At 44.1% G+C, this 18,898-nt stretch overlaps 3 protein-coding genes across 4 annotated transcripts; 1 reads left to right on the forward strand and 2 right to left on the reverse strand.

Moving 5' to 3' along the window:
* Window positions 1-6,733: 6,733 nt before the first annotated feature.
* On the reverse strand, window positions 6,734-9,040 carry LOC112252214 (NADH dehydrogenase [ubiquinone] 1 alpha subcomplex subunit 11). Its single transcript, XM_024423253.2, has 4 exons — window positions 8,898-9,040; window positions 8,383-8,475; window positions 7,298-7,420; window positions 6,734-6,923 (listed from the first exon to the last, which is right to left on the reverse strand). The coding sequence occupies exons 1-4, from the start codon at window positions 8,974-8,976 to the stop codon at window positions 6,811-6,813; spliced, it is 408 nt and encodes a 135-aa protein (XP_024279021.1). The 5' UTR covers window positions 8,977-9,040; the 3' UTR covers window positions 6,734-6,810.
* Window positions 9,041-9,210: 170 nt separating this feature from the next.
* LOC112252213 (vimentin-type intermediate filament-associated coiled-coil protein) lies at window positions 9,211-11,427 on the forward strand. 2 transcript variants are annotated; one of them, XM_024423252.2, is made up of 3 exons: window positions 9,211-9,606; window positions 9,722-9,893; window positions 10,027-11,427. In XM_024423252.2, exons 1-3 carry the CDS (start codon window positions 9,585-9,587, stop codon window positions 10,379-10,381), a joined length of 549 nt encoding a protein of 182 aa, XP_024279020.1. In that variant the 5' UTR covers window positions 9,211-9,584; the 3' UTR covers window positions 10,382-11,427. The 2 variants fall into 2 exon arrangements, with proteins under 2 accessions (XP_024279020.1, XP_024279019.1); XM_024423251.2 differs by having other exon boundaries at window positions 9,211-9,579; window positions 9,679-9,893.
* Window positions 11,428-12,185: 758 nt separating this feature from the next.
* On the reverse strand, window positions 12,186-14,512 carry larp6b (La ribonucleoprotein 6, translational regulator b). Its single transcript, XM_024425327.2, has 4 exons — window positions 14,233-14,512; window positions 13,967-14,091; window positions 13,508-13,724; window positions 12,186-13,412 (listed from the first exon to the last, which is right to left on the reverse strand). Exons 1-4 carry the CDS (start codon window positions 14,275-14,277, stop codon window positions 12,300-12,302), a joined length of 1,500 nt encoding a protein of 499 aa, XP_024281095.1. The 5' UTR covers window positions 14,278-14,512; the 3' UTR covers window positions 12,186-12,299.
* Between the last annotated feature and the right edge of the window lie 4,386 nt (window positions 14,513-18,898).

Genomic DNA, 18,898 nt, shown 5'->3' on the forward strand with positions numbered 1-18,898 from the left:
ACTTAGCTCGCTATACTTTCTTACACCTTCACGATAGCAAAACAGGCTATCTGCAAATTGTGGTAATCTTTTGAGTAACGTTAACAGATTGATAATAACACTTGTTCGTTTTGAGTTCAAGTACGAAACTCTAACTGAGTTAATGGCTTTCAAATTGCTGAATGTTAACTTGCTGAACACTGACAGCTGTAGCCTACTAGTTAGCTAAACATTCATATACTGTAACTTAAGACACTGCACTGTTTATGCGTGTATTACTAGCACAGATGTAAACAATGTTAGTCTAAATTGGGAACCGATCTCTCTTATCTGATTAACTGTCTGTTAATGGAGCCAAAGGTCTAACGTTAACTTACACAGCGACTCAACTTACGTATAAGTTGTTCAGGAAACCTAAACCTGATGCTAAACATTAAAACTTACTTCATATATGATGCTTTCGCCAATCGCGAAAGGAGCTCGTGGAGCTGTGGAAATACTGACTTTTCTTCTTCTCTATATTCTTCTTATTGTTCTGTATCTCGCAACCAACGTTAATATTGTAGAGGAACCGTGTTGGTCTTGACCCTGAGCAGCAGGAACGGTTGTGGCAGTTGCTGTTTGAGTTCAGAGACAGCTTCGCGCTGAGTGAGGAAGAGGTGGGTCAGACTCATCTGGTGCAGCATGAGATCGACACGGGTGAGGCTCGACCCATCAAGATGCATCCCGCCGTATCCCGCTGGCACGCCAGGAGGCGGCAGACAAGGCTGTGTTGGAGATGCAGCGGGCAGACTTCATTGATCCCTCAGCCAGTCCCTGGGCGGCGCCAGTCGTCATGGTTCCGATGAAGGGGGGCAAGCTGAGGTTCTGTGTGGACTACAGGCGGCTGAATGAGGTAACCAGGAAGGTCTCATACCCCATACCACGTATCGATGAGTCGCTGGACCTAGTTAGGGGGTCCTCCTGGTTCTCCTCACTAGACTTCCGCAGTAGCTACTGGCAGGTGCCTCCCCCCAGAGGCCAGAGCCAAAACTGCCTTCTCCACTAACAGAGGACACTGGCAGTTCAAGGTCCTGTGCTTTGGCCTGTGCACGGCCTGGAGGACAAGGAGGGGGCTGTCAGAGACTGGCCCACCCCCACGACCAGCGTCAGTTGAAGAGCTTCCTGGGCCTGGCCTCGTACTACAGGAGGTTTGTATGGGGCTTCTCACGCGTCGCTGCTCCCCTGAACCGCCTGCTGCCGAAGGACAAGGCCTTCACTTGGACCGTGGAGTGTGACGAGGCCTTCAACACCCTCAAACGTGCACTGATCGAGGCCCCGTGCTCACCCCCCTGACTTCACCTTGCCTTGGACACAGACGCAATGTGGGCATGGGTGGAGTGCTGGCCCAGGTCGGGCCAGAGGGGGACAGAGTGGTGGCGTACTTCAGCAAAACATTTGACAAACATGAGTGCCGCTACTGTGTCACCCGATGGGAGCTCTTGGCTGTTGTGGCTTCCACTTTCACAGTGGTGCACAGGGCAGGGGCACGCCACTCCAACGCCGACGCCATGTCCCGTCGGCCCTGTACTGCAGACGGCTGCTGCCACTGTGGGCGGAGAGAGGGACGGGAGAGAGAGCTGTGTGCAGAGGAGGGGGTCTGTGCCACAGTGTGTCGGGCGAGCAGCCTGTGTAGCCAGTGCTACAGTGGGAAGAGGCGTAGGTGAGGCCACCATGGGAAGAGGTGACAGCGCTCTCATTCGCGACCAAAGTGTTGTGGTCAAAGTTTGAGAGACTGCGGCTGGCTGATGGCGTGCTACAGCGGGCATGGAAGGAGTCAGCTACGGGAGAGGAGAGGTGGCAGGTGATGGTCCCAAAAGCATTGCAGGAGGCTGTGCTCCAGAGTACTCATGGGAGGGGGTGGGGACTGGACACTTTGAGGTCACAAAAACACTCCGCTGCCTCCGTCAGGGTTTTTACTGGGGGCAGCACAAGAGGGATGTGGAGGACTTTTTCGCTGTGACAACTGCACAGTGAGAAAGGGCCCCCAGGCCGTTCTCATGCTCATCTCCAACAGTTCCCAGTGGGGGCTCCCATGGAGAGGGTGGGAGTGGATGTAGTTGGGCCGTTCCCCACCACAGACAGTGGAAACCGCTGGGTGCTCACGGCCATGGACTATTTCACAAAATGGCCTGAGGCCTATGCTCTGCCTGACCAGGAGGCAGAGACCATCGTCAACGCCCTGACAGCGGGGATGTTCAGCAGGTTTGGAGCTGCAGAGTCCATCCACAGCGACCAAGGCAGAAACTTTGAGTCCCGTGTGTTTGCCACCATGTGTGAGAGGCTGGATATGCACAAGACCCCTACTACTCCTCTCCATCCTCAAAGTGATTGTGGAGCGCTTCAACAAAACGCTTGGACAGCAGCTGGCCATCATCTCTGCCAAACCAGCGTGACTGGGACAAGCACCTGCCCGTGGTCCGCATGGCATGCCGCTCCGCTGTCCAAGACTCCACCTCCTGCATGCCTGCCCTTTTCATGCTGGACAGAGCGATCCGCACCCCTGCGGAGATGGCGTTTGGTCGGCCCCTGGATAGGCCTCATGTCCATGTAGAGAGTATAGGGATATTGTTATCCACATCGGCACCAACAATGTTGGGATGAAACAGTCAGAAACGTGTAAATCAGCAAGAAAGATGTCAGCATCGAGTAATTGTCTCTGGCCCCCTCCCAGTTAGGGGGAGTGATGAGCTCTACAGCAGTCTCACAACTCAATTGCTGGTTGAAAACAGTTTTATCCTGCCTGTTTGGCCCTGTCCGGGTGTATCATTGGATGGAGCCACAGTGTCTCCTGACCCCTCCTGTCTCAGCCTTCAGTATTTATGCTGCAGTAGTTTGTGTCGGGGGCTAGGGTCTGTTATATCTGGAGTATTTCTCCTGTCTTATCTGGTGTCTTGTGTGAATTTAAGTATGCTCTCTCTAATTCTCTCTTTCTTTCTCTCCCTCCTTTCTGTACAGCACTTGATATATCAGCTGATGTCAGAAGGGCGATATAAATACATTTGATGATGATTTCAATTTACTGATTTCCTTGTATGAACTCTAACTCAGTAAAATCTTTCAAATTGTTATATGCTGTGTTTATATTTTTATTCAGTGTACTGTATATATGTAACGGGTGTGAAATGGCTAGCTAGTTAGCGGGGTGTGCGCTAATGTTACATATACACCAGCGCATTTTCTTAGAAATATACATTTGCCCAGTGCTTCTCCAAGCATGCATGCTCTTCATAAAGGCTAGGCCTATAGTATAGGCCAGTCTTTCTTAAACGTATTTGTGCCAGGGACACCCCAGAGGTATCAAGACGTTTTCAACAGCCAGTCTGTTGCAATATTTTTTATTTTGTTGCAGCAAGAGAGCTGAACAGCCAGAATGTGGACAGGCGGATCTCATTAAAATCAGCATGCAGGCCTTGGTCACAGGACAACTCCAATAGTTTATCCATCAAGAACCGGTAACAAGCTGTGAGTCTCTTCAGTGCTGGTGAACTTTCCCGGCCGTGGATCAGATTGTGAGGGTAAGTAATCCTTGAATTTGAGCAGAGTTTTGCTCAGATGTGACCTAATCAATTTATGCATGTGATCCATGTCTACATCACCCACGTCAGGCAGAGTTGAGAATAGGTGGAGCATATTGAAAATGCCACTATCCACTCAGTCTCTCCAAACAGACAGCTTTTTCTTGAAATCAGCAATTTTATAATTTGCTTAGAAATTGTCACTTGCACATCCCTGCATGGATAGGCTGAGCAGCAGTTTCCTCAGTAGGCCTGCAGATCCAGATACAACGGTCTCATCATAATCCATTTCCTGTTATGAACTCCTTCAGAACACAGAATATTTCACCTGCAGTTGTATTCTGAGGCAACTCTTTGCAACAAAGAAATTCTTCATATAATTAGCAACTATATATATGTCACGACTCCCACCGAAGGTGGCTCCTCTTCCTGTTCGGGCGGCGCTCAGCGGTCGTTGTCACCGGTCTACTAGCTGCCACCGATCCCTTTTCCCTTTTCTGTTGGTTTGTCTTATTGGTTTCAACGGTTTCGTGTTTAGGTTTTAGTTGGGCTTTTTAAGACGGTAATGCCCGCCTGCTCTTTGTGCGGGCTTATTTTTCCTCTGTTCATGTTTGTGCGATTTCCTTTGTTTTTCTCCGGACTGGTTGGGTCCTGGTTCTGTGCCGGTCTTATTATTGCGCCTTGTGTTTTGGCGTGACCATTTTCCCTGCACTGGAATAAATCACTGTTCTTTACCCTCTGCTTCCTGCGCCTGACTCCGTACCCACTACGCATAGAGTGCGTTACAATATAGGCCTACAAGAAGCGGGCATTTGAAATGTCTCAACATATTCGAATATTCCACAGACCACACAAAAAACTATCATATTCAAGACAAATATGCTGCAGACTGGCAAGCATTCTTCCACAGACCGGCGCAGGTCCACGGACCAGGGGGTTGATAAAGGCTGGTATAGGCTATGGATAATTGTATTGAGACCACACTAGGCACACTTGATATTGCATGCCCAGCAGAGAATCAGGGATGAAGGGCATCATCAGGGACACAAGATACTATAATAAGCAACTAATTCTCAAAGACTGAGCAATATGACATTTAATTGATTACTAATTACATGACCTCCCCTAGACTAAATTTAAAAAAAATACTAAACCCTCCCCCTGACTGAAATTGAAAAAGGGTAACTATTGTGTAAAGCTCGACCTCTCCCTTAGCAGAGATGGAGTCCACCATCGGGGTCTTGAGAGGCAGTAGGGCTGATTTGGTTAGATACATTTTAAAACTTGAGATGAAGATGAATGTATCTATGATCTTCAATGCGTTTGGGAGAGGTTGACAATTCCCATATGTTCCAAGACAGACCAGAAATATGACCCATTTAAGTGTATCAAAAGCTTTTTCTGCCTAAACGTTTTTTTAACAAACCCGCTTTGGTCTGTGTGGACCAATTTGGGTATGTCTCGAGACAGAACGACAACATTTTGGAAAATCAAAGATAGGGGACGAGAGTGAGAACACTGCGTGGCATCCTTTCCTCTTTTTTTATAAAAGCAAAATTTGTGCTGTATTCTCATCTCTCCCAGATAAACCTTTGTGAACGGCTGTGTTAATCATTTTGAGCAATAGCGGACCTAATTGGTTCCAAAATTTTAAATAGACCTCAGGAGGAATACCGTCCCATCCAGATGATTCGCCTTTATTCATGCCCTCCAATCCCATTTTGAGTTCATTAAGAGATGCAGTATTTGGGCTCCCAGTGAGTTGGCTTCCTCTCTTGAGAGAAGAGCTTTTAATTCTTAGTCTGGCTTGGTGTGCATTTACAATCAGAGGTGTAGAGTTCTTTATAGAAGTGTGAGAATCTTAGATGTGTTCATTTGGGTTCTGATAGTAAACTTTTTTTCTTTAATACATTGTGAGGATTAAGAACGCCATTGACAATTGACCTAGTGCCAAGATGTCCAGATACAAAGTAAGCAAAGCAACCCTGATCAGGTCTGTGTTTGAGATTTCCTGACAATTTTGTGGCCTTGCCCAATCTAGAGTTGAGTGGATAACAGTCTGACCACACCGATCGCGTCGCGGGAAGCTTCAACCACCAACTTACCATCCTGAGACAAGGCCGAGTATAGCCCACAAAGATCTCCGCCATGACACAACCCAAGGGGGGGCACCAACCCAGACAGGAAGATCACGTCAATGACTCAACCCACTCAAATGACGCAACCCTCCTAGGGACGGCATGGAAGAGCACCAGTAAGCCAGTGACTCAGCCCCTGTAATTGGGTTAGAGGCAGAGAATCCCAGTGGAGAGAGGGGAACCGGCCAGGCAGAGACAGTAAGGACCTAGTGAAGAGATGAGTCTTCAATAAAGACTTAAAGATTGAGACTGGGTCTGCGTCTCTCACATGGGTAGGCAGACCATTCCATAAAAATGGAGCTCTATAGGAGAAAGCCCTGCCTCCAGCTGTTTGTTTAGAAATTCTAGGGACAGTTAGGAGGCTTGCGTCTTGTGACCGTAGCGTACGTGTAGGTATGTACGGCAGGACCAAATCGGAAAGATAGGTAGGAGCAAGCCCATGTAATGCTTTGTAGGTTAGCAGTAAAACCTTGAAATCAGCCCTTGCCTTAACAGGAAGCCAGTGTAGAGGCTAGCACTGGAGTAATATGATCAATTGTTTGGGTTCTAGTCAAGTATACTCAAGTATCAAAAATAAAAGTATAAATAATTTCACATTACTTATATTAAGCAAACCAGACATCCCAATTTGGTTTGTATTTCTAAATGTACTGATAGCCAGGAACACACTCCAACACTCCTACATCATTGACAAACGAAGCATGTAGGGTTGACCAGGGATGTTCTCTTGATAAGTGTGTGAATTGGACCATTAATCTCCCAAAATGTAACGAGTACTTTAATCAGGAAAAATGTATGGGAAAAGTACATTATTTTATTTTGGAATGTAGTGGAGTAAATGTTGTCAAAACTATAAATTATTAAGTACAGATATACATTTTATAAACTTAAGTAGTACATTAAAGTATTTTTTTACTTAAGAACTTTACACCACTGTTTAAATTGACACACACACGATCTTCAATTGCTGTTGATTGGTGCAAATTGTCTGGGAAGATAGCCAATGTTTCCACCATGTGGCTAAAGCAGGGAGGTGCAGGATACAGACTGTCATAGACACTCTTTTACACAAGTTTATTCAAGGAATATTTAATATACAATATACATGTCAATATATAGTCTCCCCCTTGGGCTGTTTACATCCTGGGTGGTCCAGCTAATCTCCAGCCCTCCATCTTGCCCACCTTAGTGAACATGGCCAGTGTCCCCAGCCCAATACATGCCGTCATGCCTGTCATTGCACTGTGAGCTGTGTATCATAAAGAAACAAATACATGTTATTAGTGGAAAAGAAAGAGGATAATCTCTGATGCCCCTCTGTATCTCAAGCAAACATCATCTGGCAATGAGAAGATGTTCACTGCCCTACAAAGTTCTTATAGCGCTTGATAGATGACAGCAATATGATGGTAACTATGTGGGATGTTAACAAGGGCAGAAGGGAAAATACCTCTTTTTATAATTAAACCCTGGAAGAAAATGCTTTGAAACGGAGGAGGTTCCACCCAAACTTATCTAATAAGAATGCTCATTTTATTTATCCGTTTCAAAACGTTTGTTCCCATTTGTTCCTACTGCATGTAACCCAAATCTTCAGCATACTATTTAATATAGACTACTCACTACGAGCTCCAAGAAAGACTCCTGATGCACAGCCTCCGAGGAAATAGTTCACCGGATCATCAGGAGCATCCCGGGCCTGTGCAGCTAGACAAGTGGTCATTCCAAAGATCGCCCCCAAGGCAGCTGTCATGAACGGAAAGATAATTGGTTTTAAGGTCTGGATTCAATCAGATCAAGCATTAGGCCTAACCAGCGATAGTTGACACCCGCATAACTGATGTTTTGGCAGTGTAACTGCGTTGGAGCTGTCAAATCGGTGAGCAGCTGCACTTGATCATTTTCACAAAGCCACACCTGTCCTGTTCAGAACAAGAAAGTGTAGGCTATATAAAATGTAATGACTCTCAAATTGAAAATCATTAAATAATGAGGATTTCTATCAGCCTAATCGAGGTGTAAATTACATCTCACATTCCACTGTTCTAATGTGTAAACAAGGCTGCATGGGATCTCTCGCAATGCAACTCCATGCAGCTAATAGCAATGTTCGCTTTAGGTATAATGACAGGTGTCGCTTGTGGATTTGACAGCTCTAACACAATTACACTCTGACACTGCCAAAACAACCGCTATGTTGATGTTGGCTGAAGTGAATATGATTGATTAGAGCCCTAAATTAACACATAGTGGCATAAACCCACCTTAACTGTGTTTGTTTACAACTCCTTATGACAAGCATCTGATCACCCCCCCAAAAACAAATCTGATCACCATTGAAACACTAAGATCAAACAGACACTTTCACCATCACTCAAACGAGGCAACTGTAGAGACTCTGTGTTTATTAGGTCAATTTCAGCATTGTGACCTGGGCCCATATCCACAAAGCTGAATGCTGATCTAGGATCAGTTTTGCATTATACGGACAGACCCTAGATCAGCAGTCCAACAAATGCTTTGTGGATACGGCCCTTGGACTAAATCTTCTTGACAAATGTAGTGTACTGATCTGAGATAACATTCTAGCCTGAACAATGTTGGCTACTGGTCTAGGTATAGCTAGGTATTTAAGTGTAAGATTGGATACCTTCATGGCAGCAAGCCAGGTGATTATTATCAGTGTATGAGATTAGAGACATGCATACCCATGGTTACTGTGCCATTTGTGGCTCTCTGAACAGCTTGGATTGCGGAATCAGGCTGGAATGCCACAATGTGATAGGCTGAACCCACCAACCCTGTGTGTAAAAAAAAATATTTAAAAAAAATAGGCTGTTAGATTACTGTGCATTGGGTTAACTAGCTAGCTACCTACTTGACAAGTAATTTTGTCTTTCAAAGTCACAAGAATGTTAGCTATGATTAGCTTGCTAGCTAACTGGTAAACATCATTTACTGCCTTAGCTGTACTGCCTGACAGCAACTGCTGGCTAAACAACTAGCTAACCGAACAACGTTAGCTGACGTTACATTTGTTGAAAACAACACATTGCTTACTAGTACAGTAAGCTAGCACTAGTTAGTTAGAATGACAGTTAACTATGCTATGGCAAGTTAGCTCGGCAGCTAGCTAACGTTAACCGGTTATGGTTACTTTACTATTCTTTACCTCCAGCTAGCTAATTTCCACAATGTATTTCTTTGTGTTAGATTTAGATACCTAGAGCTGTGCCCAATTTAGTGGTGATCCATGTTTTCTCGATACAATCTTTCCCCTCTTGCAGATCCCAATAACCCATTTTGGATTTCACATGAAGGACACAGACATTGAGGAAATATCGCGAGATGGGGGGGAAAGAAGACGACACTTGAAATATCGGAAAACTTTATTGATAAACATGTATTAGCTAAACAAACAACTTGTGAAAAGTATTCTGTTTACAAAAAAGTTTAAAATACAATTACTTTTTAAATGTGTTATTAGCTACATATAAAACAACATAACACACTGACAACTTTTCTACATTGTATGTAAAGCTGTCAACACTACTGTTTCCGGGGCGGAGTTTAATCCACAGGTTACAAAGAGAATCAGTTTCAAAGTTCATTCAAGTTATCCAGCTTTTTTAAATTTTCAAAACAGTGCAGATAACGAACGAGTATATAGCTCGAGGCATGTTGTTCGTAATGAATCAATTAAATTATATATTGATGCATTTCTTATGAGTTTTGGAGCTTAGAATCTCGTAGGATGACGTGTCGGTAGCGGTAGCTGGTTAGCATAACATAATCAATACTTTTTTTCTGGACACGGAACAATATTTTTTGGTTCAGTTGTTTAACGAGGAACAAACGCTGAAGAGGGTGCAGGCATGGCAGGAAGAGTAAACACCAGCCCTCCGGTGAAATGCTTGTTCACGAGATTTCAAGTGATCATTCATTGCTCTCTTATTTGATCGTTAATCAATCTTCTACGGTGTGCTATTGTAACTTGACTTTAGGTCGTACCATATTCCTCATGTGACATGTCCTCGCCATCACCAGTCCAAATTCGGGAGGCGAACGCACACCTGGTCGCTGTGCACAGGCGGGTAGCAGAGCTGGAACAGTGGCTCGAGGCAGCAGAGAACACCGTGAGGGAGCAAGCAGAGAGTCTCATCAGGAAGGACGAGCAACTGAGGGCTGCTACCCAGGAGATCGCCGAGGCCAAGGATAAGTAAGTGATTGAGGTCTTGTCTCTTCGGGGAAATACCAAAGCTCCCGTTTAATATCCCCAACCACTGTTATTTAATATGTAAAAGGTTATCAATCAAAAAGGTTATCAATCATGTCTCATTTCTTTTCTCTAGAGAGATTCACTACCTCCACGAGAAGCTGTGCAAGTCAGAAGAGACCATCCAGAGGTTTCAGAACATGGTCAAGGAGAAGGATGCTATGATAGGACAGTTGCAACATCGCTGCCAGCTCCTGGACAACATCTGCAAGAGCAGGCCTTTACTAGACAGTATGCTGTCCCATATGGCTGAGGCAGAAAGACTTGGGCCAGTTGTGGGGATGGGTGAACCCACTGCCAATACGTCCCTCACAGACGGGGAGTCAAACTGCAGTCCCAACCGCATCTCTAACCACAAAGACTTCTCCCTCAGTGAGGATGACATGGATGACCAGGAGCTGGATGAGATAGTGTTTGGAACAACGGTATAGTAAAAGGCCCCTGAGAAGAGTTACATAGGTTAGAGGTGAAAAGGTTCTAGAAGAGGATAGTACTTGAAGTAGAGGCATGAGTAATTTCAAAACATCATGCATGTCGTTATTTTTTTCATGTTCAAGTAGTTCTGTATGTTAAGCAGATGACTTACAACTTAACATCTTACATGAATGTGGGGGAACTGCTTGACACGTTATGAAGCCTTTGATGTAACCAAATGGAGAGAAACTAATCTGCCTTGATTCCATGTCTTAACCAGACGTGAAATGTATAGACATCTGGTTATCGTCTGTTTTAACTGCTATATTTTTATACTGTAATATCAAATATTTGGAAATAGTGTAAACAGGACCTCTATGGTCAGTGTTCATCTGGTCAAAGTTCAGAAAGTACATCTGCAAGGCTAGGTTCCAATCCATCCCATGCTTTGTATATGTAGTGTATACTTTCAAAAAAATTTTTTGTGACAATTCAGTTTAGTGTTTTTTCAGGGATTGTAGTTACTCCCTTGTAAACATGACACCTAATGGTGAATATAAGACATACAGTAGCCTCTTACTGGCATCAATATTTGCTTCAGTGAAGCAAGTCTATGCAACATTAGCTGCTACATATGTCACATTCCAGTAGGGTCAGAATCAAAGTGGTTATTTTTTTCATAATGGAAGGAAAGTTCCTATGATGGCCTTCAAGGTTATTATAGGTGGTGGAAGGTGGACAAACTGTTGCTGAAAAACAGCAAGCATGAGAGCAAAGGTAAATTGACAAATACATCCCAAGATTTAGACCCATTGGTTGAGAGAAAGGTGGTAAGCGTGAGCCCATAAGTTAAATGGCAAGTGTGAGGAATGTGCATTATTGTGCCACGCTTATAGGCGAATGGCATTCCGCACTTGGCTAATGGGAAGAGATGAAACAAGATGCTACGCTGTTTTTCTATTCTATGGGCATAGAATACAAAGTGAATTGTTTAAACAAGCATTCAGATCAGCCTTCCTGATTGAACTTTGTATTAAATCTACAAATGTAGTTTGACATCACAGCCATGCCTTGTACTCTTTTTATATTGTATGGTTTTGCTTAATCATTATAGAAGCAATATAGTGTTGGCTTAAATCATCAGGTGGCTAAAAGTTTGTCTGCTTTTTCTTTCAGTACAACTGCATGATTGTGCTGCTTAAACTGTTCCGTTTGTGATCACTGTACCTTTAGCATGGGGACAGTTGCATATTGCCTCTGAACTGTAAAATGTGTGTTGCTCACTCTGTTAATGTTACAGTCATAGTCAATGAAGAAATGAGAATAGGTATTTCTGTTCAATGAGGAATGCTTTAACAGGGCAGTCTGCTACATGAATAAATTATTCATACACCATTTACTTGGAAAAATAACTTGGCAGTGTGAGAGAACAAAAAAAACAAAACAATACCATCTTTGTAGAACATACCCCACTAGAAGACATGCAGGCACCGGGAATGGTGCTTGACACAGACTGAGTCAAGTCCCACAGGGGCAATGGCCACCATTGAGAACATTATCCTGGTGGAGACGCATACATTAGAAGTTATGCTAGGGAAGTTCAGATAACTGTATATGCGTGTGTCTTTAGCAGTTGAGGCAGGAATGAAACCATGTTTCACCCCAGAATAGTAATGTACTGAGATATCATTGCATAGTCAGAATAATTTGTCCATACTGGGCATAAAGGGAAATAACATAAGAACTGTTGAAAGTACATCGTAATCTTTATTAATCAATACAAAATAACATTTTCATAAGTTTAACCAACGTGACCCCCCATTTCATTTAGATAAACATTGAGACAATCAAAAGTAATTGTGGACACTATATGGTGGTTACATTAAGATCAAATCATTCCTTGCTTTGGGCAGAGGTAATTTTGGCCAGGCTTTATCATTGCTGCACTACCAGCTTCCCCCTGCCAATGCAGTTGTAGAAGCCTTTAGTGCCATCAGGGCCAAGCGGCTGGCGCAGCACATCCACCACGCCCAGTGGTCTCTTGGGCAGGCCAGGCGAGAGGGGCCCACCTTTGTCAGGAAAAAATGTCTGGGCGGCAGTCTTCCGACGGTGGACCCAGGGGCTCCCCACAAAGCCCAAACTTTCCTGGGAATAGTCCCCGGAGCACTTGCTCCTGCTGCCAAAGCTTCCATTGCCACTGGATACAGGGCTGCTGCTGATCTCTGGAGCGGCCAGCGGGGACGGAGTGTGGCCACTGGGGAACAGCTTGCGGGGCAGGAGGGGACTCCCCACAGGGCTACAAACTGGGTTCTTGTAGGGGTCTGAGCGGAAGGAGGACACCCGGGGGATGGCCAGGGGGCTGCCGTACAGAGCCTGAGGTCGTGTGACCCTGCGGTTGGGCCTGGGCGAGGCGGGGGCGAAGTCAGACTCAGATGAGCTGTAGAGGGCAGAGTCCTCCAGGGAGTAGCCCGGGTAGCGTCTGCCCTTGCGGTTGGGCTTCCTCGAGCACACACTCTCGATGCCGTCCTCAGACTCTTCCTCTGTGCGGTCCTGGCTGCCCCTTGGCTTCCTGGTGCCCCTGCTGCCTAGGAGTACCACACGTACAGCCCTGTTCCCCTGTAGCTGCTCCTCAGCCTGCAGGGCCTCATAGGCCCGCCGTGCCCCCTCCAGGTACTCATACTCCACCACGGCACACACCTTACGCCCCAGCTCCATGTGTTTCTTTGCATACCTCTTGAGCTCGGCAGGGATCTCCTTCCCTGGGCGCAGGATGCGGAGGGACGTGATGGTGCCGTAGCAGCCAAATAGTCTCATGGCTGTCTCCATCAGGCTCTGCTGCTCCACCCCCGGGGCTACGCTCTCCTCATCGTTGTCCTCTCCTCCCAGGAGGTTCCAGGCCAGCAGCAGCTTGCTGGTGGGGACACACAGTAGCCAGTCGGGCACTGGGTCCCTCCGTCGCACCTTGGTTCCCTCCTCGTTGACTTCCAGCTGCTGCGTGGTGCGAGCCGCAGCCAGAGTGGTTCGCCAGTCACGTGTGAGCTCCCTGATCTACGACACAGAATGTTTAGGTTAGTAATTTTCAAAGGTTATACTTGTTATCAAAAGACATGTCAGTGCAGGCCAAAGCTATCCATAAATCCTACCTTTTTGAATGAAGTTAGTAACTTCACACTGACGTAGCCCTTCTTGTTCCTCTGAACATGTTTCAGTAAAAAGGCATCTTCAGACAGGCTCTCATTGGTAAGATAGTTTTCTAGCCGAGCTGCAATTTTCTGTTTCAGGTCTGCAACAGGGGTACTCCAGCCTTCATCCTGAATACAGTCCTCTTCTTCAAACACATCAGTCAACTCTGTGGAACTTCTGCAGAACCATTGATATCAACATTCAAAAGTTGATAAACATTGTGTTTTTTGACATTGAATAAACCTCAATTGAGGTGAATTCACATGCTCCACTTGAACAAGAACATTACAGCCTATATTTCTGATCATGTTTTTGTAATGACCAACCTGGTCCCTGTAAGTCTGAACAATTCATTTTAAAACATGACACATTTAAATTAATGATCAGATATTACAGTAATCTGTAATATGGGCTCTTACCCATCCAAACTATCATATGTTCTGTCCTCTGTGTATGACCCAAGCCGCTTTGAATCTGGGGACAGCTGATACATTTGCAAGCCACATCGGAAGACGTCTGCAGTTGGTGAAGACATGTTGTGAGACTGAAACGAATTTTTATATCGATTAAACTCAGATGATTTGTAGCCTACATGTATGTGTGTTGAGCATGTTTGTAGTTTACTTTATATTGTAACCATTACCTGAAGTTACAAAGCAAAAGTATTCACTTTAAATTAGCCTACCTGATATCCTCTTTGCCCGACGTTTCCCCGGTCTCCACCGCACATGTTGACATGGAATATTTTTAGAAATTCTAATTTCTGGTGTCCCTTACGTCACAATTGAGAGAACTTGACCATTGGATAATGACATGTTTGATGTATGCAATCAAGGAAAATCAGGTGTTTACATTTGGTATTCTACACTACCATTGATTATACCGTTGTGTGAGCAGTTTTCCCTTGTTTTTGAAGGCCACACATTCAGGCCTAAATCGAATATTCATATAAATGTTGTTCACCGTACTTTATCTGTGTGACTGTTTAGACAGGCAGCCCAATTTTGATATTTTTTCCGCTATTTGGTCTTTTGACCAATCACATCAGTTCTTTTTCAAAGCTGATCTAATTGGTATGGAGCCCCTTAGGCGTCATTGTGGAGAGAGAAAAAACTACCATACTAACCCGTTCCTTGGTTGTTGTTTTTATTTTTATCCATTCCCCTTGATTTTTTTTTAATCCATTGCAATTATATATATTTTTTTTATCAGTTCCCTCATATTTTGTATTAATTCACTCAGGTTTTTAATCCACTCAATTTTAATAATCCTCGGAATTTGCGTGTTTTTCCATTCATTGTGTCTGCACCCCTTTGCCAGAAATTATGCTGCTGATGGAACCATAGTCTGAGATCAATTAGAAGAGGTAAACGATGTATAATTGCTTATGTAGCTAGCTGGCAGTAACGCTTCGATCACACCGACAGTGTTTTGCATTTTGGTACACCACAATTACATTCAATTCCAATGAAACGCAGCGTTTGCCTTACATCATTGCGTTTGATGCGGTGCATCAATTGGATTTATCAAATTTATGCGGTTTGACAGAAATGGTAGCAGAAGGTGACGTTTCGAACACACCGACAGCATATTTGCGCAGCATCATCTGGATATGTGTGCAACAACAGTTCAACATTTACCTTCTGCTACCATTTCTGTCAAGCCGTCTACACATACAGTTTGACGCATACATTCGATAAATCCAATGTATGCACCACACCGACCACACATGCATGACAAACAAAGCAAACTCAACCAAACAATGGCGGAATTAGGGAGTAGGCTACAAGAAGTTCTAGCCATGGGGAGTTGAGCCAGCAGCCAACATTCAGTAATGCTGAATGGACAGCGCTTTGCGTGCGCAGTGACTCCGCTCATTGGACAAGTATAAGGCAGGTTTCCCAAACTCGGTCCTGGGTGCACGTTTTTGTTTTTTTGCCCTAGCACTACACAGCTGATGAAGATATTCAACTCATCATGCTTTGATTATTTGAATCATCTGTGAAGTGCTAGGGCAAAAAAACTAAATGTGCACTCAGGGGGGGCCCAGGACCGAGTTCTGGAAACCCTGGTATAGCAGATCAACTCAGTGGTGCTGAAAGGCCAGTGCTGCTGCCTAGCCAGATATATATAATTCTCCCGTTTGTGGGCAGTGGGATAGTTGGGACACAGTTTGTCTCACACATCGCTGTGTTTGTGACATTCATTTTTGGACTTATAGATTAATGAGAGATATATTGATTCTTCAAGAATATAACTTATAAATGCCTCATGAGCTTAGTTCAACTGTCACATCCTATCAGAACCCAAAATATAAGCTTGTTTTAATTTTGATATCATGTATGGTCAGTCCTTGCATCCATAGCTCTGTGTATGAATTTGAGTGGTTACATTTCTCCAGGCCCATTCCTCAGCTTTTTATTACTTCAGTTATGGATTCTTGCTTTAATTGAGCTCTCTATCTATTACATCTTAATTTATTCATCCATCCACTATAACCATCCATCAAATAAAGTTACTTGCTCAAAGCTGTAACTATTTTCCTCCTTTGTTTTCAGATTGACTGCAGTGCTGTCGAGGGCATGACGGATGCCCAACTCTCACAATACGTGCCCAGGTTTGGTGATCTTAAGTCAGTACTGCAAAAGAAAAGGGGCCGCTCTCCAGGGATCAAGTGTATCCAATGCTGCAGAGAGGGATATAGAACATTTTAAACACTGAAAGAAAAGTAATGAGAAGTCAGCAAAACTTTGGAAACGCCAACAATTAGAAAACAGAATGTACTTTCCAAATTGTATGGCTGGATCAAGTTGGTGTCAACTCATTCTGCCAAGTCACAGATAAAGAAAGGTGGTGAGACAAGACAATTAAAGGCAGCAAAGATGGTTACAATGGCAGAGCTGTTGGAGGTCGGTAAGGCACTTTTCTTTCCAAATAGAAAAAGCAAACTAGGGCATGTTAATGGTTTTGAATTCACCATGCGAGACTTTACTGAGGAAGACTTAGACCCATCTACTACATTGGTCGAACAATACAAACTCTTTTTTAGACTATATCTTTCCAGCAACAAAAGAAACAATGCGGCAGATGGAAGTCTCAAGGCAGCTGCCTCTATCTCTACAGAGAAGAATAACAGAACCAAGTACAACAGAATCGCCAATGTTTTCTCATCTGACGACGAAAGCCTGGAGTTGGAGGAAATCAGCACAGGGGACATTACCATTCGCCGCAAAGAAAGCCTGGAATCAGAGGAAATTGACACAGAGGACAATCCCATCGGTCTTCAAGCTTACCACTCCCTCCACTCACCTGGCCAGGAAGAACAAAAACATTTGCATCTGCTATAACAGACAGGAGGCTCTTGATACCCCCTCACAACCAATGGTTGAAATATTAGGTTTGAGTGACAAAATACTGGGTGTATCAATATCAATGGACAAAAATTCAAGTGGGATATGCTTTTCTAGCTGATGAGTGCTTTGCTTGATGATGCACTTCCAATTGACGCTATGTTATTTTCAACGCCGAGGCCTACCCCCGCCCCCGCAAAGGATACCCAGAATCAGAATTCGTAGAGGAAATGTGTTCCAAGACCTGAATGCTGACATTCAAGATGTAGGTGTTTCTGAAGAAGACACCATTTTAGAGAGAGAAATTATTCTACCCAATGGCACCACAGAGAAAGGTGAGGCCCATGGTGGAGTGCTGAGGGACGCCTTAAGTGAATACTGGGAAACATTCATGAGGAAGTGCACAAGTGGGACCATGAAAATTCCCATGACATGAAGGACTCGTGGGAAACTGTTGTAAAAGTGATGATCCTTGGATACAACATGGTAGGCTACTTCCCTTTAGCGTTGGCCAAGCCATTTCTGCAACACTGTCTTGGAGAACAGATCAAATCTGAAAACTTCTTGGCAACATTTTTGGAGTCTATACCAAGTGAGGAAAAGGTCATCGTCAAACAGTCAATCCAAGATTGCTCGTCAGTTGCTGGGAGCACATGATGTCAAGATTCTGATCAATGAGATGAACTGGCAGAAGATGCTACTTGAAGTCACCCACAAATAAATCATATCCTGCCTACATTGCTGAGTCCTGGAACAGCGTACCGAAAAGGTTGAAACTGCATCTTGAGGGTTTTGACTAGGTTCTCGGGAGCCTCACACCAACATTCAAGAGTTGCTGCAGCTGTTAAACATGATACCTTACTCAAGAGGGAACAAACGATCATGGACTTTTTAAATAAGTACATCCATAACTGCTCAACCAACTGCCTAAGAAATGTCTCAGATTTTTCACAGGTAATTTCAATGTTGAACAATGATAATTAAGTAGCTCACCAGCTAGCGTGTATTTTGTTTGATGTACTTGTGTCTTCAGCCATTCACGTCTACTTTGTTGAGCCCAAGAGCCCAAGAGTGACTTTGTGAGATGCCCAAATCACACACACGCAGATGTGTTTTGGAGATTCCCCAACACCTACACATCATACCTTGAGATGCCAGAGGAATTCACCCAGGTCCTGGATTCCAAAGTGTGGGTGATGAACATAATTTAAATGTAAGTGAGACTTTTTCTCACACACACACAATGAACTTTCTCAAATCAATCATGTAGCATTAGTAGATGAATTGTCAAACGTTACCAGGGAGGATGCTAGTTGCATTAGAGGGGAGCAGTATAAATGTATCTGTCTTGTTTCACCAGGCTACCTGACCCAATTATGTTGACAACACATTCAACAACTACATTCACAATGTTATGTTTTACCCTGTCTTACTTTCTTCAACTGGCGCACATGTCCTTGTGTTGAGACTAAGAGTAACTTTGGAAGAAGCCCCCAAGACTACTGAAGAACACCCACATGTTGTACACAGTGCCATTGTCCCCATCCTTGACTTTTCTTTAAAACACACTGACATTGTTACAATTTCTAAATCACAAAACACAATCATTTGTATTTATTATGGATCCCCAAGACAGCAGCTACTTTTCCTGGTGTCCAGCAAAATTAAGGCAGAATTTGTTATAAATCCTGTTAAGAGCTAGGGCTGATTGCTGCCCCCTTTGGGGTGATTGCATGCCCATAGTAAACAGAAAAAAAATCTGTCAAAAATATAAAAATTATTATTGAATAGAAAACACTCTAAAGCTTCTAAAACCGTTTAAATTATGTCTCTATGTAAAGCAGAACTCTCAGGGCACTCATTCTCCCAAACTCTCTCTTGTCATCATAAAAGTTGGCCCAACTTTGACGTCATCGCCCCCACCCTTCCCAAGCACCTACAGTCCTGGGAACAGTTTCTATGTCTTCAGCGCGATGTCTGCTTTCAATGGGGCTTCTCATT

This window comes from Oncorhynchus tshawytscha, linkage group LG06 (genome assembly GCF_018296145.1).
Source record: "Oncorhynchus tshawytscha isolate Ot180627B linkage group LG06, Otsh_v2.0, whole genome shotgun sequence".
NCBI lineage: Eukaryota > Metazoa > Chordata > Actinopteri > Salmoniformes > Salmonidae > Oncorhynchus > Oncorhynchus tshawytscha.